The following is a 26,111-nucleotide window of genomic DNA, read 5'->3' on the forward strand; positions in this document are numbered from 1 at the left end:
CCTCAGTCCTCCAGGAGCATTTCCGATGCCTTGGGTGACAAAATGGCACATTATATAGACACTCCATGTTAAATAACATGATGACACCGAGACATTGTAAGAGAAACTTAAATTATCAGAAGGTTATAAATGAAAGCCAGATATGCTTGTTATACAAAGGGGGGTGCAGTTTAACATCTAAGATCTCTAGATCATGTCTCGCTTGCCTCGAATACGCCGAGCATGTCCCTGGCAAAAATGGTAATCCTCTTTGCATGTATTGCAAGGAGGTTGGTGTCTTCAAAAAGCCCAACAAGGTAAGCCTCGGCGGATTCTTGCAATGCTTCAAGGGCAATCCCCTGCACACGTAACTCTATTCTATATCATTGGAGAATCTCCTTCACTGTGCGAGCAAAAGGGGCTCTTCTTATCAGCAACTCAGTGTTCCTCTGATAAAACTTGATTTCTTGTAGAGCCCTATGTCCTTGGTGCATCCTTCTCCTTGGAGCTCTTTGTGTTGTGTTGGTGCGTTCGCGAGGTTAGGACTTCCTTGGCTTGAAGAGCTTGACCTTTTTACGCTTGCGCGCACTTGTAGGACCCTCCCCTTAGTCTCTCTCATAGTCCGAATCCTCCTCCTGCTCTGTGCTGCTGCTGTGGTACATGTGTATCAAGTTCCTCTCGGCGGGCGGGTAGGTAGGGGATCTTGTCCTGGTAGTAGGGTCTTGCCACCTGTGGTGCTGCATAATGTAGGAATTTTTTCACCAACCCAGTCAAACTGCTCTCATCACCGGCCTCTTTGTCTTGATCTCTCGGGTGGCTGCATTGTGGGGTCTTCTTCACACGCTTTCTCCCACTAGAAGGGCCTGCATGTGTGTGCGTTGGTGTTGCTGTGGGAGGAGGGTTGGACTTTGGTGATCCCATTGGGCGTGTCCTAGAATCCAAGGGGTCACTCTCTCCGTGGTGTCGCCAGTATATGTGGTCATTGGTGGATGCCTTGCACTGTGTTTTGTGAAGGCATGGTAACACGTGCGGTGTTCTTGGTGCGTGCCATATCCATGTACGACTATGTCTATTATTGTGCTAACATGGTGATGTGCTGGTGTCCTTATGTGGGTGCCTACGTAGACCTTGAGCTCAAGCTCTCTAAAAAAGTGAAATGAAAATGAAGTGAGAGAAGGAACTATTAATAGTTTTTTTAAGGGAAAAAAAAACCTAACTAAACTTATTTTCTTAGCCTTATTACATCTAGATTTATGCTGGTGCATGCACAACCCAATGCCTCCCTTGTCTCCTCGTTCGTGGACGCCAAGCACCATGCCTATGGGGAGCATTGGTTTGCAACCATTCAAGCCGAGCATGACTTTTTGTAGCCTTGCGTGCCTCTTGCGCAAGCTTTGATTGTTGGGCCCACTCCCTAACCAATACCCTTCCAAAGGTTGTGTGATAAAACCAATTGAACATCTCTTGTAGATAGTTTGTACTGCATGTTCCTCCTGCTGCTGCAGAAGCTCCACCTCCATGTCTTGTATTTTTGAAATAAACCCCTCTTGCTTTATAATGTGATTTCTCTATCCCTTGGGTACTCTATATGTCGAGCGATCCATACTTGTTCATGAAATACACACCATGCGCATAGACTATGTGCTGTACACACATGACAATAGAATTTAATTTAAAAAAGTCCAGGTTAAAATCCCAATTTATTTTTTTATTGTACAACTTACCATATAGTGTGTTATTTTACTCTCTCCCCAAGAACCTAGCACACTTTTGGTGAATTCTACGATATGTTGTTAGAATGATGCTCATTCTTGGGCAGTTTTGCTACTTTGATTCATAATGCAAACCATGTTATTGAAATTTATCCAAAGCTCTTTGCACATATTTACAAGAATTGGCATTGGACAATCTACATTTGTGGTGGTGATTGCACATAGGTCTCTCCAAAGTCCCGAAGTCTTCTTTGAATTCTCTATTTTTGGTGGCTTCTCCAAAAATCTCCTTGACTTTGGTCTAGTCATGGAGACCTTTTGAGCAACCTCGTATGACATACTAGAGGCCTGCTTATTCACTTCAATTTTCACGTTTTTGCCATGGCAGCCCAGAGAATCCAAAAGATGCTCTAATTTACCAAGGGCTACAACTTTCCTCTCTTGTGTAGGCATTGTGAAGAATGCATAATCGATATGGCACTTAAGCAATCGATCGAAGATTCTCATGAATGCATGAAGTGTGCAAAAGTGAATATTCTTTAGTGGAAAATTAATGATGGGGCTCCAATTCGAATTCATGTTTGGTTCTCCTAGCATATCAGGAGACATGACACCTTCCACCCATCTTGCATTTGGTTGTTTCTCATCTTCATCATCAGTTGACTTGGTTGGATCTACTGCATCTTCCTGTTGCTTCTTCTCTTTCTTGGGACCTTTTGAGTCATCCTTCCCAACAGAACCAACCTTCTGCATACCTCTTTCATTTGTCTTTTTCTGCCTAGGAATATCAATCTAAGCATTGCAGTATGGACAAGGCCATCTTGATGTCGCACCTTGAGCACAACCCATCATGCATTTAATTGTCTTTAAATCTCCCCCAAGGTGCCAATTCACCTTGAACTTTCCTATGTTTTCTATATCTAAAAGTTGACCATCAATTTACTTTTTGATTACATCTGTTATCCAGGGAGTCCTTTCAAACATCCATGTCAATACCTCATGTGTCTCCTTCGGTACTTCGAATGCAACAAGCCACCAGACCTCTTTCTCAGATTGTACACTAAAACTTGGTTTGGTAGTCTTTTTGAAAAGATGCAGAGGGGAGAAGAGAGCTTGAGCAACACACCATATACAAAGATAAGAGTACACTCTATATGACAAGGTACTCAACCAAATACATACTAGGGTTCTCTATAGTGTGAACCCAACTAAATGAGCTGGAACTCTCTAGAATGGCTGTCACACAGCCTGTCATCCCATTGGCCGCATATCACCCATGATCTCACCAACCATGCCAGTGGTGTAAGTGTGGAGCCTATCCCCCAGTAAGTGTGGGGCCTATCCCCCAGCTGGGTCATCAGTGTCCACCGCCTCACTATATGAGCTCGATATCTCAACACTCTCCCTCGAGCAGCTCAACTCCATCTCATGTACACCAAGCGAAGCCCTGAATCTACGGAGCTTCTCTGTATCCAATGCTTTGGTGAAGATGTCAGCGACCTGATCCTATGTGCTGACATAAACAAGGTCAACGTCTCTTCTCTCTAACAAAATGGTAGTGGACCTCTATATGCTTCGTGCAAGCATGAAAAACTGGGTTCTTAGCCAACTGTATACTGCTAATGTTGTCACAGAAAATGACAACTTGTCTATCCACTATTAGACCCAAATCTGCAAGTAGCTTTCTCAACCAAGCTACCTCACATGCTGCCATAGCAGCACCTCTGTGGCACTCGGCCTCTATAGAGCAACCGTAGGCTACTTCTTGTTGCTCCAAGTCACAACAACACTCCCCAAAGAAAACATGAAGCCACTAGTAGATCTTCTATCTGAGATACTACCAGCCCAATTAGCATCTGTGTACCCATATACACATATCTTTGTCCTAGTTTCATAAAATAGTCCACAATGCAAAGTAGACCTCACATACCTCAGTATGCGTCTCAATGCATCCAAATGCGGCTTCCAAGAAACTTGCATAAACTGACTCACCAACCCAACAACATAGCTCAAATCTGGCCTAGTGATCTTCATGTAGATCAAGCTTCCTAGTATGCGCCTATACATAGTAGGATCCTCCAAAATCTCTCCCGAATCTGCACTCAACTTGCCATTCTGATCCAATGGCACTGAGATAGGCTTATAGCCTGTCATACCATACTTGGACAACATGTCCAAGCCATATTGTCTTTGCAGTAATCCAATACCATGTGGTGACCTAATCACCTCAATGCCCAAGAAATATCTGAGCTCCCCCAGATCCTTCATCTCAAACTTCTGTCTAAGCAAGATCTTTACATCAAAGATCTCTGCATCATGGTCCCCCGTAATGATCATGTCATCTACATAGATAACAATAAGCAGAACCCCTCTATCACTGTGTCTCACATACAGCGAGAAATTTGCATTGGGTACATGAAAGCCAATAGTGAAAAGATATTCAGAAATCTTGTCAGACCATGCTCTTGGTGCTTGTTTTAAGCCATACAAGGCTTTCTTCAACCGGCAAACATGCTCGGGGTGACTCACATCCTTATAACCAAGTGGCTACTGCAACATATACACATCTTCCTGCAAATCCCCATGCAAGAATGCATTCTTTACATCCATCTGATGTAAAGACCATTGCTTTGACGCAGCCACTGCTATCACAACTCTCAATGTTGCCATCTTGGCAATTGGGCTGAAAGTTTCCTCATAATCAATGCCATATGTCTGCGCATATCCTTTGGCTACCAATCTAGCCTTGTACCTGCTTATGCTTCCATCAATGTTATGTTTTACTTTGTACACCCACTTGCATCCAATGGCTTTCTTGCCTTCAGGCAATTACACTAAATCCCAAGTCTCATTTCCATATAGTGCATCCATCTCCTCATCCATAGCTTTCTCCCAACACACATTACCAACAGCCTCATCAATGCATGTGGGCTCTACAACCTGCACAACTTTTGCCATGTATGCATAGTGAGGTGCCACATAACCATCATAGGTAAACCTCTGCACAAGATTCTTCATTCTCCCAGATCTTCGCAGCTTTGCATTCATGGCTTCCATAGCCTTCTTTACACTAGGTGTTCTCATAGTTGGTATCCCAAGATCCTCATCAAGGCTCATCTCTGAGAGCCACTAGACTCTCCATCAACATGAGAATGCCCTGCAGAAATCAAGCATATTGAGGGGCTCAACCACTTTCTCTTTGCCTTTATGTGATGCACTAATCACATTTACAGGACTGGGACTGGTATTATGATGCAGCCTGCCACTCCATGGTCTATCAACTGAACCATTAGATGAGGACTCTCCTGGTCCACTCAAAGACTGTGATTTTGCTGACTTGCATTCTGTGCAACTACATTTCCACTCACATCAGCCCCAACAGCTTCTTTTTCAGCAGCATACCAGCTGCTTATCTCATCAAAAACAACATCCTTGCTTACCCTCAACTCACGTGTAGCAGGGTTATAACACCTGTATCCCTTTTGCTCATCAAGGGAATATCCAATAAACACACATTTTTCAGCTTTTGGATCCAGCTTAGTTCTTAGCTCATCTGGCACATGCACATATGCAATGCATCCCCAAAGACTTTCAGATGAGACGAATTAGCTTTTTTGCCCAGTAAACCTCTGGAGTTACATCATGTATGGCTACAGTTGGAGTCCTGTTCATGATGTAAACTGTTATAGAAACAGCCTCAGTCCAATAGCTATGTGGCATATTCTTCTCTCCCATCAATGCTCGTGCAATCTCAGCAATGTGCCTGTTTTTTTGCTCCTCACAGCAACTCCATTTTGCTGCAGAGTGTATCTGCATGTAAACTATCTGCGAATACCATTCTTCTTCAAAAATTCAGAGAAATCATTGGAGAAAAACTCTCCCCCTCCATCTGACCTTAGGCACTTTACATATTTTCCTATTTGCTTTTCAACCATAACTCTGAAATTTTGAAAATGAGTGAACACCTCACCCTTCTCCTTCATGAAGTATACCCACACTTTCCTTGTGTGGTCATCAATAAATGTCAGATAATAATACCTATAGCCTCCCATAGACATGGTCTTCGTAGGACCCCATACATCTGAATGCACAACATCTAGTGCATTTCTGCTTACATTTATGTCACGTGAAAATACATGCTTTGTTTGCTTTCCAAATTGGCATGTTTCACATATTTTCTGCATACCTTCAACTTTAAACTTTGGCAGCCCTCACAATTCCTTTAGTTTACATAGACTTCATTCTCTGCACATTCACATGTCCAATTCTTTTATGCCAAATGTCTGTGTCTGCAACAATTCATGAACCATTTGTAAACATCGCAGCACTCACTTCAGGCATGTTTACATTCAATGTAAACATTCTGCCCACTCTGTTGCCTTTTGCAACCAACTTGCACTTTTCAGGCATGTTTACATTCAATGTAAACATTCTGCCCACTCTGTTGCCTTTTGCAACCAACTTGCACTTGTCTTTAAAGTCTTCAACATAACAACCATCAGGGTTGAACTAAACCTACAAACCCTACTCAATCATCTAGCCAACTGAAACCAAATTCTTTGTTATGTTTGGAACATGAAGTACATGTGCAAGGTACTTCACTTTGCTATCCTGTATAGACAATGGCACATCTCCAACATGGGCAATTGGATGAGCAGTGTCATCCCCTGTTTCCACAAAACCTGGCCTTTCAAGGTTTTTCATCTCCTTGAACCACTCCCCATGACTTGTCATGTGGTTCGAAGCACTTGAATCAACATACCATACATCATCTTTATGTGTTGCTTCAACATTTTTAGACATGGCATTAATGACATGCTGCATAACAAACAACCTTACAAACAACCTTTCATTATCCTCATTGTTTCTGCTCGAGGATGCATAGTTGTTTTGCTATAATTTTCCATTTTGCATGTCAGCCTGCTTCTTATTAATAATCTGCCTGCACATGTCCAGGCTTACCACATTAAAAGCATCCACGTGTATCATTATACTGCCTTTGCTAATTTTTCATGACCTCTTTGACTTCCCCTGCCTCTGAATTGGCCTCTTTCACCTGCGTGTTGTTGTTGTTTGTGAATTCTGGGACTGTTGTTGTTGTTGCTGCTGGCCATAATTCTGATTACCTGTTCGGTCACCTCCTTGGCCGCGTCCATGGCCTCCTCTACCTCGTCCTCTTCCTGAACTTGTGTAGAAGGCCTGTTGCTTTGAACTGTTTTTGTTTTGTGAAGGCTGTTTGTTGGTCTTCACCCAAGCTCTTCTCTTCTATAATAAACATAGACACCATATCTGTGAAATTGGGAATGTTTTCTTGAGTCTGAATAGACGTCTTGAACGCCTTATATTGTGGCCCGAGACCACGTGGATAGACTTTCACCATATCATCATCATCTATTGAAATGCCAATAGATGCAAGGGATTCCACAATACCCTTGATCTTTAATGCATAGTCATTCACAGACATACTCTTTTTCTCCACAGTATGAAGTTCATTCCTCAACTGTATCTTTCGTGCCTTGGTATTCGTTTCATAGAGTTTTACCAAGGTATCACACACCTCCTTGGGGGACTTGGCATCCTGTATATGCCCAATCATGGTGTCCTGTATACTGATAGAGAGCTAATACATAACTTTTTTGGCTCCTTGGTTCCAATCCTTGAACTCTTTCACATCTGCAGCAGCAGTCGGATTGATCTCCGGTCTCTCCGGTGCCTCTTCATGCTCACCTTCTATGTAGTCCCAGTAACCCTTTCCTATCAGGAAATTTGTCAACTTGAACCTCCAAGCATGAAAGTTGTTCTTGTCAAGCTTCTTAGCAACAATCTGGTTTATGCCATCATTTATCTTGCTAGACACACAAATTTACCAGAAACAGCACTCTGGTTTCTATCCTGCACAAACTGCTGTACTTTTTGCAGCGGTACTGTACTACACTCAAATGTCATAACCAGTGATCTCAATGTGCATACATAAACCCAATGGCAACTGTTGACCTCCTTGCAGCACACACAATGTCTGCACAACCAATCTGTCTTCCTGCAGATCTTAAAACAGAGTTCTGCATAGAATCGATGACTTATCCGCTGCTGTAGTGATCGAAATCACGTGCTTTTCGAAATATGGAGGTACTAATGCGCCCGAAATGTTGTCCAATAGGACAATATAGTTGCCCTATATCTTTACTCCCGCGAAGAAAGCTCCTCAATCAGAGATCGTTTGCCGGTGCCTCCCGTAGAACTCCGGACAAGGGTGTAGTCACCAACACAAATAGGAAAGAGTAGATGAAGCTCTTACCCTCGTATCGCTTCCTGTGCTTCTCTTGCTTATAGCTCAGCCCTTAGCATGAACCAAGCTCTGATACCATGAAAAGATACAGGGGGGAGAAGAGAGCTTGAGCACTTGCAAGCACACATACACACTCACAAACCCTAAAAGAGAATACATAAGGTGAGAGGCTGAAAATCTTCTTCTTCACACAACACTCAACACACCATATACAAAGATAAGAGTACACTCTATATGATGACAAGGTACTCAACCAAATACATACTAGGGTTCTCTATAGTGTGAACCCAACTAAATGAGCTGGCGCTATAACTATGCCAGTCTCTAGAATGGCTATCACACAGCCTGTCACATCCCACTGGCCGCATATCACGGGTCATCAGTGTCCACCGCCTCACTAGATGAGCTCGATATCTCAACACTTTTCCCATGCATATCATGGCCTCATTCATGAGCGTAATGCTCGTATGTTCGAGCTTTCGATTTTTCACAATTTTGCACTCATCTAGCTTGAGCACAAATGAAAGTGTGCTTTCCAAAACTGTAAATAAATGGTAATTTACAATATTCAAAACAAAGTAATCGTCTTCATTTTCTACTAAAAAACATGAATAGTAGCAATTGCAAGTTCTCACCTTCTGGTGAAAGACCATATAACTTCACCATAGCTTGTTGTAGTCTCTCAATATTATTAAAGACCATATAACTTCACCATAGCTTGTTGTAGTCTCTCAATATTAACAAAGATGTTATTGAAAACATCATAGTGAAATTCTATACTTGTTGTCTTGATTTTCTTTCTGCTCGACCTTGTGTCTAATGTTAGTGTGCCCTCAACGTGATAAAACTGTCCTATAGCTTGCTGCACATCATCATTATTGATAAGCTTTGACATTGTGAATCACCTTGAGTGTAGGAAATAAAGTGCCAGTGATTTCTTGTCTTAGAAATGCATCTTTTACAACCTGACGGATTGCTTGGTACCCTTTTAAGCTGATTCCAGCCACATCACAAGCATGTTGAATTAATGAAGAATCGATGGAGGTGGTAATCTCGCTCACCACATTGCTGACAACAGCTTGGCGTATTTTAGGACGATGAGGGTCAATAATAATTGAGAGAATATCCTTGGTATTCAGAATGGCTTTGACCGCACAAATCATGACTATTTTGTTTAAATCAATGAGTGCATAATGAAAGTTTATGTTACTTGTAACTTTGTTGTACGAATCCTTTTCTTTCGTGCTCACCTTTAAATGCAAGAGATTCTATACTAGCCAATGTCTTTTTACGTTCACGAGCACCATTTGGCATTGCTTTGAGTCGTTTGATAAGTTCCTCTAGCCTTTGAATCTTTGCATCCTTCTCCACATTCTCTGCGAGGATCTCTTTCATTTTATCTGATGATGTTTTAAGCCCTTCTTGACATTGTAAAAAGGGTGAATTGTGATGCTTGCAAATTGAGATTGCAGAATATGGGTTTGCCAAGCTCCACTTGGTTGTAGTCAATCTTTTGCAGTATCCTAACAAGCCAAGCTCTCCTTCACCAACAAATTGCATAAAAGATGATAAATCACGAAAAGGAGGGTTTGCTCTTAATGGAGGGTCAATTGGATAGAGACGCCCATCAACCGAAATATCTACATTTTTCTCCTTAGCTATCCTACGATTTTGGACAGATTGTGCATCAGTAGGATGGGTTTTTTTAGAGCTGCCATACTCTTTAGGAATACGAATGTGTAAATCAACCTTCCATTTTCTAGCTTCACAAGGGGCTACACACACAACTTGCAAAGGCTCCATAGCTAAGCAGAGGAAGAAGCTAAAGTAGAGAGACCCTCAGAGGGAGAGAGAGTGAGTGAGAGAGACTGTTAAAGGTTTGCTATTGTGGGGGTTTAACACAAATCCGTTTTTCTAAGTAGAAAATGATATTTTTGATATACAAATATACTAACATGGAGTTTTTCATCAATTATATTTATGAGAAAAATTAAATAATAATAATTTTTGGGGTCCCCACAATTTTGGGATCTCATGGATGTAGTGGTTCCTGACAGTTAGCTATGTTTATGGGGTTGTGGGGACCTGACAGTTAGTTATGGATGTACTAGCTCTCCTGATAGGCTTCTGACGTGACCCTTGAATTACAAGCTTTTTGGAGGGAAATAAGTATTTTCATCATGCATATTGGTTGAGTGGTGTTTTTTCCACCTCAAAATGTTAAAAAAATGAAAAATAAAAAATTTTCACTTTTTGGGGCCCACCTAAATACGAGAATTTGTTTTGCTCATGTGGAAGGGAGATATAGTGAGAGTTAATGAGGAAAGAGATTTTAAACTGACAAGAAAGATTCAATTTGTAGAGAGTGAAGATAAAAAATTCAAAAAGTAAGAGACAGTATGAGAAAATGGCTGATGTGGCAAGGCAAAAAATAAGGGTCATCATAGCCTTTGTCTCCCTTAAGCCCAGCTTTTTAAGCTCTAATCCCTTAAAATTAGGAATCCTTAGGAGACCCTTTTTGGGTCCAAAAAATTCCTAATGTAAACATTTGCTATAGGTAACATGGCAAATCGAAACTTGGAAAAAACACGCCTACGAAGAAGATATGCTATAGAAATTAGGACTTCAAGGAAAAGAAAACAACTGCTAATGCTAAATGCATCCATGTGGTATAATGTGGAGATCTTATATGAGCAATGGCGTTCTGAGTGTGATATTGTTGCCGGTATTGCACTATGTCATGGATGTGGTATGTGTTCATTTCTGACAAGGCGGCATCGTACTGAAAGTGAAAGCTGCATGACTAATGTGAAGCAAGCAAGTGCACTATTATTGGATGTTGCAGACAAATATGGTGTTAAAGCACACTGGTGTGCTTGCTATATAACTAAAGAAAGAATATGACTAGGCAAGCAAGTATAGTACCCCTAATTCTAGATTACATTCATCGGCTCTGCTAACAGGAAACCAGCTACATACCCAACTTCTTACCATCATAGATATGTCAATGAACATCACTTCCACAGCAAATGCCATTGTAAGAGGCATTCTGGAGAGAAGATCTATACTAGACAACCCCCTAGTCTATTGGTCGAACTGATCTTAACGAGGCAGCTCGCATATCAAAAGACCTAGCCTCTGAACCAATTGCAAGGATACTTGCATACAATATAGTGAGCAATCCTATTATAAAGAAGCACAAGACACTCATAGAATGTCCTCACACAAGGCTGGGCATATGTGTACTTTCACCAAAGAGGCTGTAGCCAACATCATCATGGAGCCTTCAAAATGAAGAGTGTTCTATACATCTAACGAACATGAGTTCGCTTCGATACAATTGCATGATGCTACAACACAAGCGGAGCGCACTGTAATGTTTAAATATAATGGCCTGCAGATCTGAATTTGCTGATATCAGTATTGAAACTATTGTTTTCCCTTTTCTTTTCCCCTTCGAATATGCGAACTACCAAGGAGATGTCCATTTTAGTGACTATATTAGAATGAGGATTGGAACAATATTCTCGGTCTTCAGATTATGCAAGCCATACCCACGACACCTATAGTAGCAAAAATAACCTCTCCTGATGCTCGCTCACGAACCAATTGATGATGTCTTCATCGCTAACACGTTCGTAAAGTGGGCTACTAATGATATATCAACTGAAGCAAGCAATATTGATTTGTAAATAGTTCCAACATTATGCTATTACAACGCGACATCGATACATACAAGAGATTGAATAAGACATCAAATGATCAGGATGCTATGAGGAACATCAAGTGATCAGGATGCTATGAGGAACATCGCGTGAGATCAGGACACTATGAGGAACATCGTGCGCGCTACAACTTTACCAACATCTTTACCAGGCACACCATCTTGGCACTGAAAAAACTTAAAAGACTTAATTGCCATGGTGGACATGTGGGGTCTCCCAAACTTTTTTGTGACATTCACAACAAATAAGGTGTCTGAAATGAAGTGGTAAGAGGTAAAATCAATGTGAATTCAACCCAGTTTTTACTTAGAAAGACTGCCTAGTTGAGTGCGCTCTCCTATTTCACACATGGCTTTTCACAACTTCTTGAATGCAAACATTCTTGAAGGAAATAAACTTTTTGGCTGTGTAGAACATCACATGATTAGGTAAGAGATACAAAATAGGGGTTCTCTATATGCACATATCATTCTTTGGGTACATAAAAACGATGTGCAACGAGTCTCAAATAAGATAGCCACATATATTCCTACAGTATAGTAGATAGTGCATTCAACACCTTCACAAAATGTCTTTGTGCCAAGTCGTTCTCTCCAAAAGAACCCACATTTACAGGGAATCTTAGAGGACAAGGGGTCACATTTCTTCATGTAAATATGGTTTCCCATATGAAACACATTCGCAGACATAGCCTATATTGGACCCACAAACTTTGGAGTGGTTGTATTTCCATCCAAGCTATGAACACCGTAACATGGTGCCATATCACCCAACTGCATTATTGCGGTGATTACCCAATCAACACACATTGCATATGCAACAGTGCACAACATGATGTTCTCTATGCGCCATTCCAAGGATATCTCCTTGTTCTTGAATTCCTACAAGCAATGCAGCACAGGCAACCAAAAAAATTGGAGATTCAAAGAACTCTTTCCGAGTACATAGTGCGAGAGGACAGTATAGAACATTGCATTGACACCACACCACTATCATTTACACTCATAAAAGGAAGACGTTCATTGATACAATGACATAATGCTCACAAATTTGTACCCGAAAAAAGATATAGTCACCATCAGCTTGAAAACCATTGGCCTTGATGAACCTTTCCTGTAGCACTGGATTGGCGATACCAACTTCAATGAAATACATAAAGTTGCAGTAGGTGCCAAGTGTATGATAACTGAGAACATTGACTTAACAATCGGAGCGACAAATAGGGCATCATGCAACATGGAGGAAATACTTGAAGATCCTAATAGAATGGTTGCAGAAATACGCATCAAAATTGATGCAACAAAAACACAATAACACTATGTCGTCGAAGCAGGCCAGAAGGGCCATGAATGGTATATGGTACCACAAGTCCAATTCCCATTAACATTAGCATATGCCATAACATGGCACAAGGCACAGGGAGCAACGCTCTCAATAAAAGTCGTCCTTGTGATAAAAGAAGCGTTCGCACCTTGACTAACGTACGTGATGTTTTCACGTATCATAGAACGTCGACATTTGAAGATCCTACAGCTGCTCACGCTCGACATGTTCGACCCCATGCTAGATCCTTTCTCCACTACGAGACTCAAACGACTCTAAATTCAATACAATGCAAGCACTGTATATCCTTTTTCTTTTTTTGAAATCAAAAACATGCAAAATAAGAAATAAAAACACAACATTCACTATACCACGTGCACATAATTCGATCATAATGAGTTGTGACCCATTACTTTTTGTTCATTTATTTTCAATTAACTTATGTTCCTACACATTTACTAGGTCCACAAACCAAAGTCATTAACAACAGCTATGGATGACAACAAGGTATGTTTCGAACACAACAGCTATGGATGACAACAAGGTATGTTTCGAACACACTCATTCATGCAACCAGTAATATAACAACGTCCTACATTTCAAACAATAACATCTAAACATTTTTAACATGTAGCTATTTGAATTATTTAAGAAAAATACAACAACCACTCGACAACCCGAACCAAAGTCAAAGCCATCAAGCTACCTAACAACAAACCAGATGCGACTCACAAACTTGACTGGAGATCAACCAATAACATATATCAACGAGTTTTTAAACGACACCAATCTACGCTCATACATGAACAATTGCAGCAAACAACTAAGTGATGATGACAAGAAGAAAAACTTGAAGGTAGCAGGTGAGCCGCTATGTATATAAACACAAACTTCCCCCTCCTCTTATCTCTCAAACTGACCAAAAGAATTGTAATATTACCAACTTTCTACAAGACTACAAAAGGAGATACGGGCAGAGATCGGCATTGAAATAGATGAGACAACTAGATGACTACTAGAAGTAGAAGCCCAAAAACTTCTGGATGATAAAAGCGAAGGGATAACCACGTACACAATGGAAATGCTCCATTATGGATATATAACATCGACATCAACCAACTCTTGGATGTTGACAAAAAAAATCGCAAGCCGAATATCCTCCCAAATGATAAAAGAACATGACCACATGATGGACAATACTTGACCGTCAATAAGTCTGTAGTAGCGGACTAGGATGCCTGTTGCACAGGCACACTAAATCACTAGGGTCCTCTATAGGGCAGTATACCCTCAGGAGTTAGCACGGGCTAGGGAGATGGCGACCTTTCTGTCCCACTCCACTACGCACTCACACAAACACAAGATAGAAGTAGTTAAGAGTTGGAACACCACAAGATCATGTATTGCATTGGGATCCTTCTCGGTACACCAGAGTCTCTCTATATACAATGGACGTGGCCCCTTTGGATCACAAGCCAAGTGCTAAAAGTGGTCATTGATAGATGCCGCTGGACTATGTGAGAGGCGCCGAGCACAAGTAGGTGAGCACCGCTTCGTCGATCAAGTGGGTAGCCAAACTTGGGGAGTGGGGGCTGTCAAAGATTCCAACCTTGCATGGCAGGTGGTTGGCCTTTTGGGTGCTGTTAAGGTTCACAAACTTGGGATGCAGACTTGGGGGTCCACGAATCTTGGGGGTTCACGAGCTTAGGGGTGTCTGACCATAGGCAATGAGAGTGGCTACTGTGGTGGACGACCGTTTCTACCGTTTCTTCTGAGGCGTCTGAGTGTGGCCCGTTTCACTTGTTTCGGCCCATTTCCAACAAGTGAGAGTTGGGAAATGACTTTTCCCCATTGCAGGGTCCTGTTTCCCCCGTTTTGTGTGACTATGGAGTGTGTTGCCCCCTACTGATGGTGGGGAGGTTGGTAGGAGCATGATGATCATCTTAGCTGGGTGGAGGGTGGTGCCCCCTACTGATGGTGGGGAGGTTGGTAGGAGCATGATGATCATCTTAGCTGGGTGGAGGGTGGACTCTCCATGAGTGATGTTACTATTTGGTATGGGAATTGATGAATCTTAATAGCAAGTTGTCTAGTGCAAGGGGCCTCTACGCTTTTTTTCTTTTGGGGGGGGAGTTGTTGTAACTATGTGGGACAATGCATTGAGACTGATACACTCATGACTTGAATCTAGTGACTTGCTCTTGGGCTAGGGCTCACAATATGCTCAATGCCTATCCAAGAGGTAACTTGACAGTGTACTTTGTACAAGTATGTCCATGTGGCATCGTAGTACAAGGGTGCACATGACACCCCATCGTGTTTAACTTGTTAACGGGGTTAGCACTTCTTCTGGACAAACCATCAATAATGTTGTGTCCTTTTTGTAAAACTCCCTGTTATGCCTTGGAGGATGTTCTGCTCCGAGGTCAAAAACTTCATAATGGGTCTGATCTAGTGGACGACAAAGCTCTCTAGGGGCATCGACAAGCCGAACATCTCAATGTTGTTTTTGTCCGACGGTCTTCTTGGTAGATTTCTTCAAGGCTTTCTTCTTCTTGCCTTGCATAGACTTAAAAATGTCCTAAGGAAACTCATTCACATGACTAGCCACATATAAATAAGAACTAGCCGTTAATACCATAGTGTCATGACCATTAAGCTACTGTGATTGCAACTACTAAGCTGTTATGATTGCAGAGGAGGAAAAAACTTCACAGGAGGAACACTATCCTACACTTCTCTTGTCACTTGCATATAGGAAACTTGTTCCACCCCCAATGATGATCGGGTGAGGTACAATAAATGTTTGTTCTAGTGCAGGTTCAAACTTGTGAAACCACCTCATGCCTAAATTGATGTCTGCACTTGTCAAAGATGTGACTATGAAATCTTGCATGAATTACACCTATTGGGTCACTTACCTAGCACAACGTGCTACTACTTGAATCCTAAGACTCATACCTGCTCCGAATTGGTCTATGGACTTGTGATTAGAGTCAAATCTAAGTCGTAGGCATCCTTCACCTTTCAATGCCAAGCCTATTGTATATGCTCCATCACATGCACACATAAACATCCTTTTGGTAGAGTTCAAACTTAAAGGTTATTGGCCTTCTTTTACAATTGTAATAGGCTCATAGATCAACCATAAAAGGTACGCATACATCCACTTGCTGGGAGATATTCTTGGAGTTAATGAAGGCGATTATTATGGAGGAGATTAGTACCTAATCACTATTAGCTCTAAGTTAATCGATGTATCTCAGCCTATTTAAGAGGTATCAAATTAATGAAACATGTGTCTGCACTCTCTATCATCTGTTGTGTTATTATGATTATTGTTAATTATTATCTTCAACCTCCTTAAACAACATGGTATTAGAGACATTTCGACTGGGTGCATCTTTTTTTTCTGAAGCTTTGACTAGGCGCATTTGTTTTCTAAAATCCTGAGATGAATGCTGGTTCATGAAGCAGCCTGCGCACTCTCTCGTCTCAGTGGTGCCACCCGGCTTCAAGCTCATCCACATAGCCGCCTCAATACAGCCACGTGGCCATCTTCTATGGCGCCCCTTTAGTCTTCTGTGGCGCCTCGAGCTCAGCCATGTGGCCACCTCAATCCAGCCACACAGCCAGCCCATTATAGCCACGCATCTAAGGCTTTGTGTAAAGCCTTTAAAAAAAGGGGGGTTCATAAGCCTTAGAAGTAAGGCCCTTAAAAATATATATATATGGTTTTTTCATCTGCTCAACATGACCGCGCCTTGGTGAACTCACCTCCTTCAGCTCTGCTCAACTCAGCCAGATCTGCAACAAAATACAAGGTGGTTTTCTTTGAAGAGTAAGTCTTTGAACACTCTTTGCAATGCTCTTTGAATTATTGATGATATGACTAGCTCATGTGAAGAAATCATACAAATTTCATCTGATTTTGAAGCTTCAGTAAATCAGCCAGCTAAATGAATTCTTAAGTCGAGGAAAAGAGTGATTAAAAATCAAAATCAAGGCTCGATAGAAAACTATGGTATTTTAATCATGCCAAAGATATTGGTTCAGGTGATTTTCTTGCCCACAAACATGCATTTGTATGGAGCTGGAATGGATAACTAATCTCTTTCTACCTCAGTATCCTTGTACAAGACATTAGACATTGCTTGAAGAGAGTCTCTCAAGTAAGACCTTGCCATCATGTCTAAAACGTCACAGTTAGAAAGATTTACTGGGGAAAATTTTCATACTTGGCAGACTAGGCACAAATTTATCCTTAAAAGAAAGATTTGTGGAAAGTAATTACTACATCTGAAAATGATAGACCCACCACAAGGGAAGGAAAAGCACAATGGGAACTCTGTGACACTAAGGCACTTGCTATTTTAGCACTTGGGCTTGGTGATCAATATTTACATCATATTTCAAACATAGAGTCAGCTAAAATAGCATGGGAAACTCTTGATAGACTTTTTGGTGCTAGTGGAAAGAATTCAAAGATAAATCTGAAGCTACAAATCTTTAAGCTCACTATGAAGACTAGAGACTCCTTTCTCAATCATCTTAATAAGATGAAAAGTCTCCTTGCACAACTAGCAAATATCAAGGCACCTGTCAATGATGAAGATACAATAGCTTTATTGCTAAACTATATGCTTGAAGAATATGATAATATTGTAACTACAATTCTGAGTGTTCCAGATCTCAAAATTCAAGATGTGGAGTCCTCTCTTATGGAAGAATATAAAAAGAAACAACTACGACAGGAAGCCTCTGAAGAGAAGTTGATGGATCGAGCATATGTCACTCAAAAGAAGAATATCAAACCTCCTCAATGCACTCATTGTGGTAGGATTGGCCATCTTGCAAAGAATTGTTATCACAAGGATAAACCAAAGCTTCAATGCACAACATGTGGAAAGCTATGACATCTTGCAAAAAAATGCTACAACAACAAAGGTGCAACAAACATTGCTAGCACGTCTACACTTGAAGAAAATGTTGCACTATGCAACCACATGGGCTTTTTAAAAGCCATGTAATGTTCTCCATTGCCCATATGTAAAATCACCTCTAACCACCAATGATGTAGGTTATGTGATATGTCTATGCCCACATTGTCTCTCACTTGGCCATGTAGCCCTCAAAGGGGAGATTGATGGGAGTGTTGGGTCTCCATGCCCAACTCATGATAGTGCACATGAGGCACTATGTTTCATGGAGTGATGATGGGGCTTTGGAGGGATGCACTATGATTAGAAAATACCTAGGACTCATGCATTTTTATTCCATGTAGAGCTATGCTATTGCATTATGTTTTTATGGCATTTTTATTCCGTGTAGAGCTATGCTCATAGGAGCTATACTATTGCATTATGTTTTCATGTTCCATGTATGGATCAAGGAGGGAATGTTGGATATGCTCCATCACATGCACACATAAACATCCTTTTGGTAGAGTTCAAACTCAAAGGTCATTGGCCCTCTTTTACAATTGTAATAGGCTCATAGATCAACCATAAAAGGCATGCCTACATCAACTTGCTGTGAGATATTCTTGGAGACAAGAGGTGGAAATATTATTGGAGTTAATGAAGGAGATTAGTACCTAATCACTATTAGCTCTAAGCTAATCCATGTATCTTAGCCTATTTAAGAGGCATCAAATTAATGAAACATGCATCCGCACTCTATCATCTGCTGTGTTATTATTGATTACTATTAATTATTATCTTCAACCTCCTTAAACAACAAAGCCTACTATTAAGAGGTTCCTATTTCCAATTCCAATTTCTATACTGCATTCTAAGGCAGCATAGAAAGAGCAATAAAGACAATCAAAAGAGCAGAAAAAGAAAGGGAGTGCACCTATTCAATATGCAGCCCTTTGGATTATGATAAAAAAAGTAGACAGGGCTTGATTAGCAACCTTTTTGCAGACTACACCTTCTGTGCTACTGCAATCAAATAAAGTTACAACACATTGATTACCTAGGTGACCATGACACTTGTCATCTTCCCTTGTAGAACTTTCCTCTTGCTTATCTTGTAGCACCTTAGTCGAGGTCTCCCTTTGCAAGTGGAGCTAGTGGTGGAGGGAAATTGAGAAAGGCTGAGCAATAATTGTGGTTGTGGAAGAGTGGTTAGTCGGTTGACTTTTGAGGCAAACTTTTTACTATGTCCAACCATGTGGCAGAACTAGCACTGATGTTGCTGATGGTACTGTTGCAGTTTGGTCTCAGATAATTGTCCCCTCGTTAGCTGCAGTTAGTTTTGATAATTGACCCATGCCATGCCTTCTTATGCCTTCTGGTCTTGGGTCATGGTTGGCTTTCTAACTTGAGACTTGGAGCTAGAATCTCCCTGTGCTTGAGATTGGGTCAAAGATGGCCCATGATTGTGCGTCTTGCGACCCCTATATTGGAGCAATGGCAACGCATTAACTTTGGCAGTCATTGGCTTCCCATGGTTATGCATCGTTTCCATTTCACGTGCAAGTTGCATGGCATCTGCAAATGTCAGGGGGACGTAAGCCTCAAATGTACCATTGGATGGTGTGGTCCAACCCATACAAAAAGGTGCCCAACTTGGCCTTGTTTGATTTCTGCAGAGTTATTGTGTCAACTAGGTAATTTTGTTGGCAAACGTGAATACTAGTTGCATAAGTCTTGGGAGCATGCCCAAGATGTTCCAGATATTTTGGTCCCTGTGCAAAACTTGGCCCATTCGTAGGCAACAACTTCGGTCGTTGGATCCATGTTGTGCCACCATATGCAAGCATCAAACCCATCAAATGACATGCAGCTAGCATAGCTTTGTCCTTTTTGGACCTTTGCTCGGAAGTTTAAATAAGCAATAAGGTGATGTAACCATGAATGAAGAGCATTTGGATCCAACTTACCATCATACATATGGAGCTGGATATTCTCCGATAGATGACTTTTAAAATAACAGGCCTTCGTAAGGACTGTGGCACAGACACTTAACTTACCTTCAAGAAAACAACTTCTTCTTGCATAAAACCTTGAGGAAATATGAAAATAAACAAAAGAAAGAGAGTAGAGAGAGAAGACACCACACTAGGGGTCAGAATGGCGATTGCCCCCCTCCGAGTTATATTAGATAAAATCCCTTGGAGGAGTCTTGAGTATAAGTTCTTAGAGCTAGAGAGCTCTCTTGTCTTCTTTTTACATGTCTCAACAATGAGACAATAGTTGAATTTATAGTTCTTGCCTAAAAGGATTTGAGAAAAGCATTTTATAACTCACTTATAGCCCAAAAGCATCTTTTTAATAATAAAAGCTCCTCTTTTAAGTATCTAAAAAGATTTTAATCTTTTGCTTTCCAAAAGCTATTTGCATCATTCCAAGCCTGTAAGGTGGCCCTATGCTGCTATCTTGCCACGTGTTAGGACACGTCACCATTGCCATGTCATCAATGCCATGTCACTTTTTTTGGTTCAGTTTTTTTTAAAGCCTTTTTTTTTGGCGCATTGTGTTTTTGAGCATTAGAAACCAGTATTTTGATGCTTCGGTGACATCTCCTCAACTTATTAAACAATTGTCCTCAAGTGATAGGTCTTGCTTTTCTCTGCTTTGTCTTGCTGTGGACCTAGCTCTGCTCTCTCTAGCTCTTGAGACATGGTTCTTCATACAGAATGTCGACACTCTCCTCTTGTGCTTGGCTTTGGGGAGCATCTTGCCCTCACGGTTTTCACCCTTCCCATAAAATGACCTTGGGTTTGACCTCTCTGGCAGATACTCCTACCCCTTGCACCTCTAGAGTCGCCCTTAGTCAGGAGTGTCCTAGCATGATTCTCTTCCTATCAAATCAACATGCACCCGTTATATCTCAGAAGACACAAACTTGTGCACACATGCTCGCCCTTGGGTTCAACCGGGCGTCCCCTGCCCTTGACACATACACAGATATACTCACAAGCATAAATCAAATGAACAAATGAATGCACAAATAGTTCCTTGGTTTTGACACCAATTTCTTCGTTTTTACAGCAGTTTCTATTGTAATTCAACTACCCATGTCAGTGTCTGACTATGGTAGACTAATAGTATTCATATCCATGTACTCGGTTCTGATTTCCTTCACTTTTCCTTCAATGACAAAAAGTGCCTCCATGAGATGGCTAGTCCCATGACTCTTGTAGAAAAGATTTTGTGTTGTTCAATCTTGGAGCTGCTCCTTTTTAATACAACTCGGACAACAGCCTTCGAGTTCTAGAATATTGAATTCCTTGCAATGGAATATAAACCTTGAACATTCTCCTTTGTTCCTTGTTTCTTGGATGTCAAAAATACAAAGGCAGGTGACATCCCTCTGCTTCTAATCAATTGTCCTCTTAGGAAGCCTGTAAAACCTGTGGATACTTCGCAACGGACAACAACCAGCTGTCAAGCACCGATATTTGAGCTGTTGTATGGCTAAAGCTACCAGAATTAGCATACGTGATGGGATGCCAGGCAACCCTGTGATGATAGCACTGGTTGACATCCATTTGGTAGCATTGACGGAGGCTGTAGGAGCGCGGCCAGGAGAAGAAGGTGACGGAGAGTTGATGGGTAGCACGTCGGCGGTCAGGGAGACACGTGAAGTAGGCAAGATCAAGTAAGTGGAAAGGTGGCCCACTATGTGAAGGGGTGCCGACTGGACCTTCGATAAAGGTGGACCGTCGGAAGAGCGCACGCCAGCCACACTGCCCGTGATCAAAGAGCACCACACCAGCCTTCGAGCACTACTCGGATAACCAGTCGGCAGGTTCAAGTACCGTGGAGAGTTAGAGGCAAGTATGGAGGAACCAAGCCGATGAAGAAGCTGGAGGCTGCTGGCAGGCACTTGAGCTAGCTAAGTGATACAAGCAATGTAAGCAAAGAATTGAGGGGAAGAAAAAAGACTATGGGAGCCGTGGGGAGGGGGAGCGATGGAAGCTCGACCCCATCCCACAGGGCGTGCCAAAAAGATGCTACATCTGTAGCCGTCTTTTATGGCTAACGAAGAATCGGAAATGAACGGAATGAACTAGAAAAACTGAAAGAATGAGCACCTTTGCACCACAAACAAGCGATCTCTTTCCCATTGCAAAAAGGGGTTTTATACAACTTTCTGACTCTTTCACAACCATTTGCATATGGAATAACTCTCTCATACACATTACAACCTGCTTTCACACAACCACTCCATAACAATGGGCATCCAACTCCTCTACAGTGGGGAGGTGGAGGTAAGACAGTGCTTAGAACTTCAGTACGATGCAATTGCAGTTACACGTCGCATCATCTTCTACGTTCCATATTCTGGGCATTGCGTTGGTAGCATCTCCTGCATTCTGCATTCCCACTTCTGAGTTGGCAGTAGCTGCTGCATTCCGCATTCCCACTCCAAAGTTGGCAGCAGCTGATGAACTACTGCAACTGATTCCTTTTTTAAAAGCCTGGTGATTTGACGACTGAGATCCCCCCTCTGCCGACCCATGACCATGACGGTCCCATGGCTTCGTGTCCTCCAGATCTTACATGCTGCAATGTTGTTGATTAGCTCTTGGGTGAGGGTTGGGGAGAATCGTAGGGTGCCATGGGCTCGCAGAAAATCGGTCTCCCCACCAATAAGAATGATGAAGGGTCTAATCAGTCCCATTCCCCAAATGTGGTGTCTCGGGAGAGGAGGGGGGGCCGGCGCTCCACAGTAATCTGTGAGGTCATTACCTAGGGATGTTCTAGTATTGTTCTCTGTCCAGCTAGAGTGCAGTGTTGTTTTGAATCCCGCTAAGCCTAGGCAAGACACTGTTGTGTATAGCCTTTAGGTCCTTAAGGAAATATAAATTTGAGATTTTCATAATTCCTTCTTTCTTTTTTTGTGTAGTTGTGGATAAGAGACTTAAGGATAGAGTTTAGACTAGTTGGCCACATTAACATCATTTTTTATTTTTCTTCACACAAGCTACTAATGGCGTGTATGAGGACATTTATGGTCTGGTGTAGCTTTTAGATTTGTTAGATGGTCTTTAAAGAGATCTTTTGGGCCGGTGGCTGTATAAAGTGGCTACTTTGTAACCAATTTATATTTGTTTGTTAAAATAAAATTATTGAATAAATTATTTTTTTAAATTGAAATGTAGGACTATTTGCCTGTAACAACATGTCCTTTATGCAAAAAAGAGACCCAAGAAATGCCATGCTTTCTAGCTTGAAAGTGCAGTAAATATTTGACCCATTGTTTTCCTCGAAAGTTGAGCTAGTGGAGGGGGAGAAAACAAATTGATGGCCATCAAATGACCACAAGAGGCAATGCATCAATTGTGCTCAACGGCGTGCAGCCGAAAGTGACAAATTGCCTCTCACACTAAAGTAGAAAAAACAAATATACAAGACATAATATATTTAGTCTTATGTGACCAGGGTGGGGGGTGTAAATCATATTCACTAATGGAGATAGTGCACCACAGGTCGCTTGACTTTTTTCAGTTCATGGCTGAGTTTGCCTTTGACCTCTGGACAATCTGCTTGATGGTTTCTCCATGAAGAGTTGTCTACCAAGATGAGTTACATTCTCCCTTCTACACTCACTAGAGGTTCTTCGACCTCGTCCAAAAGGCATCAATCAAAGGGAGCTTTGGTGATGGGAGCCCCTCTATATCGATGGCCAACTTTAGAGGAAGTTTGAAACTCAGCGTTATTTCACTGCCCATCAAAGTGGAAGATTGTGCCTAAGAACAATGGTGAGGAGATCTTTTAAGACCTAAACCCCGAAAAAACACAAAATCTTAGCTTGAGGATCCCAAACTCTTAATAACCTCACAAATTAACTCCTTAGAATGACATACAAAAACATTGGGGAAAGGCTAAGCCTCGAGGGGAAACCCTCCTCTTGAACAAAATTCGAAGTTGTAAGTTTTGCAAAGTTAGGGCAAAAGCCTCGTTCAGCACGACACTAAATAAGGATTAGTTCCACTACATATTTGAATAAACGTCATGAATTGAATGCACTTGAAATGAGAGGTGGTGAGAAGAGATGATGTGTTGATGATGAATATCAGGTCAGGTACAGGAGGTGAGGAAGTTGAGGTGGTGGGGGTAGGCAAAGCGGTGTCCGCCATAGAGGAAGAGGCTGACAAGAGCGCGGTGCATGGCCTCGGTGAGGTGGATGCCGTCCCAACTGAGGTAGTTGCCAGGGTTGGAGCATGCCCCAGCTAGTGCTGCTGTGGTGGCGGCAGGAGCGGGAGCCAGAGCACTAGTACTGCTGGAGGCCCCGTGGATGAGGCGGTTGAGGCCGGGGGCATAGCAGGGGCTGATTGTGTCGGTGAATCCGTAGCCGGCGGCATGGTCAAGCACTTGGAAGTAGGCTGCCGTAGTGTCGAAGAAGACGATCTGCACATCGGGGTACTTGGCAGAAAGCTTGTGGAGGGCGGCGCGAAGCATGTGATTGTGGGTGTTGCTGATGTCGTTGACGTCGGCGATGCAGCCGTGGTCATCGAGAGAGAAGTGGGAGGCCATCTGCTGGAGGTAGACGGAGATGCATCCCATGGGGAACTCTCCCTGTACAACAACCATCTTCACACCGCTCCTCAAGATGCGCTCGAGCTGGACTTGGACCTGCCTCACCACGTATGGGACGAGCTGGCGCACTTGGGAGGGGGGTGGGTATGGGGAGTGGCTGCCGAAGGCGTAGTTGTAGTCATTGCCGCCGATCTCTCCGAGGTAAACCAAGGCCTGGCTGAGGTCGGCGCCGGCTACGTCCTCCAGGAATAACGAGACCTGGGCGTCCAGCGAGTACTCGGTGGTGGAGGAGGCGTTAGCCAGGCGCAGCAACGTGGCAGCGTCCAGGGCCGTCGCCCCCGCCACGGCAAAATTCTCGCTGCGAAGCCTAACACCGCCATCGGAAGGCTGGAGGTGCGGCGGCAGAAGGGGCTGGTGGATAGACTGGCAGAGCAGGTCTACCATCAGGCGCCCGTCGCTGAAGCGGCCGCTTGGCTCCCCAAAGAAGGTGGCGCCGTACGGAGGCCTCTCCGCAGGGCCGTAGATGGCTGGCTTCCCACTCCGCACGGCGTTGCCGGTGTCACTGGTGGAGTCTCCAAAGCCGAAGATGTAGGAGAAGCTGCATGATGGCCCGCCATCATTGACGACAGCAGCTGGGCCAGGGGCAGGCGAGCTCCAGGGCGCATTAGTCGATGCTGCGTAATTGAAACAAGAAGCCGCTGCGATCACGATGCAGAAGAGGCAGAAGAGGAGTGCATTTGGCTGTCGCATGTTATAGAAGAGGAAATGATGAGCAGGCAGTTGTTTTTTGTCGATGATATTGTGTCGAGCACAGCTAGCAGCCTTTTGAAGGAGACGCAGAGGTCGAACTGCTTTGCCTTTTCTACTGCGGGTTATTGCTTGTTGTTGCTGATGATGATGATGAGAGAGACCTGCCTATAAGTAGCACCGTTGCTTTTCCTGCTTTCGGGCGCTTTTCCTGCTTTTTGCTCTGGCTTTCGCTTTCGCTTTCTACTTTTGCGGAATTAATTTTCGACGAAAACGTTCCATTGCTCGACGAAAGCCTTACAAAATACGGGGGAAAAATCTAATTCATTAATTAGTTATACTGTGATTTTTAGTAACTGAGGTTGCAACTCAACCGGTTCCCTCTTTCTCTCTAGCGTTCTTTTTCTCTCTTCGCCTCTCTATTTGGGAGGATGCCTATCCTTTACAAGTGTGCATCACGCCTTGTTCCCCATTGCCTTATGTTTGTTGCTTCACGTTGGTCTCGTTCAATAGCACTCACACTGCATCGTTGCCCCTGCGCGTAGCCTTTCACCACCCCACCCCAACTTCCTTTCCCTGGTTATTGATACCGTAATAGACCCTTGCGCTTACATGCCAAGTACCTGCACCTCCTCTCTGCAATCACTTCCTAATCGAGCTATTGTACAACTCATCTTACACATAATATAACGGGAGAAGGCCTTTGACTTTTCATGCACTGCCAGATGACGATTTCTTTTGGCCCCTCTCCAAGGCATGCGTCGTCGGCCGTCGAGGAATCAAGCTTGCATCCGACAAAACTTGTAGCTGCGTCCCTTAGCAACTGCGCCTTCATGCAGCCGCC

General features: G+C 42.7%; 1 protein-coding gene across 1 annotated transcript; it reads right to left on the reverse strand.

Annotated features, from left to right (window-relative positions):
* Positions 1–24,011: 24,011 nt before the first annotated feature.
* Positions 24,012–25,270, reverse strand: LOC147638049 (GDSL esterase/lipase At3g48460-like). The gene has a single exon (XM_086798736.1). The coding sequence runs from the start codon at positions 25,268–25,270 to the stop codon at positions 24,062–24,064; it is 1,209 nt and encodes a 402-aa protein (XP_086654862.1). The 3' UTR covers positions 24,012–24,061.
* Positions 25,271–26,111: the final 841 nt, after the last annotated feature.

This window comes from Cibotium barometz, chromosome 5 (genome assembly GCF_041138505.1).
Source record: "Cibotium barometz isolate CiBa-2024 chromosome 5, ASM4113850v1, whole genome shotgun sequence".
Taxonomy (NCBI): Eukaryota; Viridiplantae; Streptophyta; class Polypodiopsida; order Cyatheales; family Cibotiaceae; genus Cibotium; species Cibotium barometz.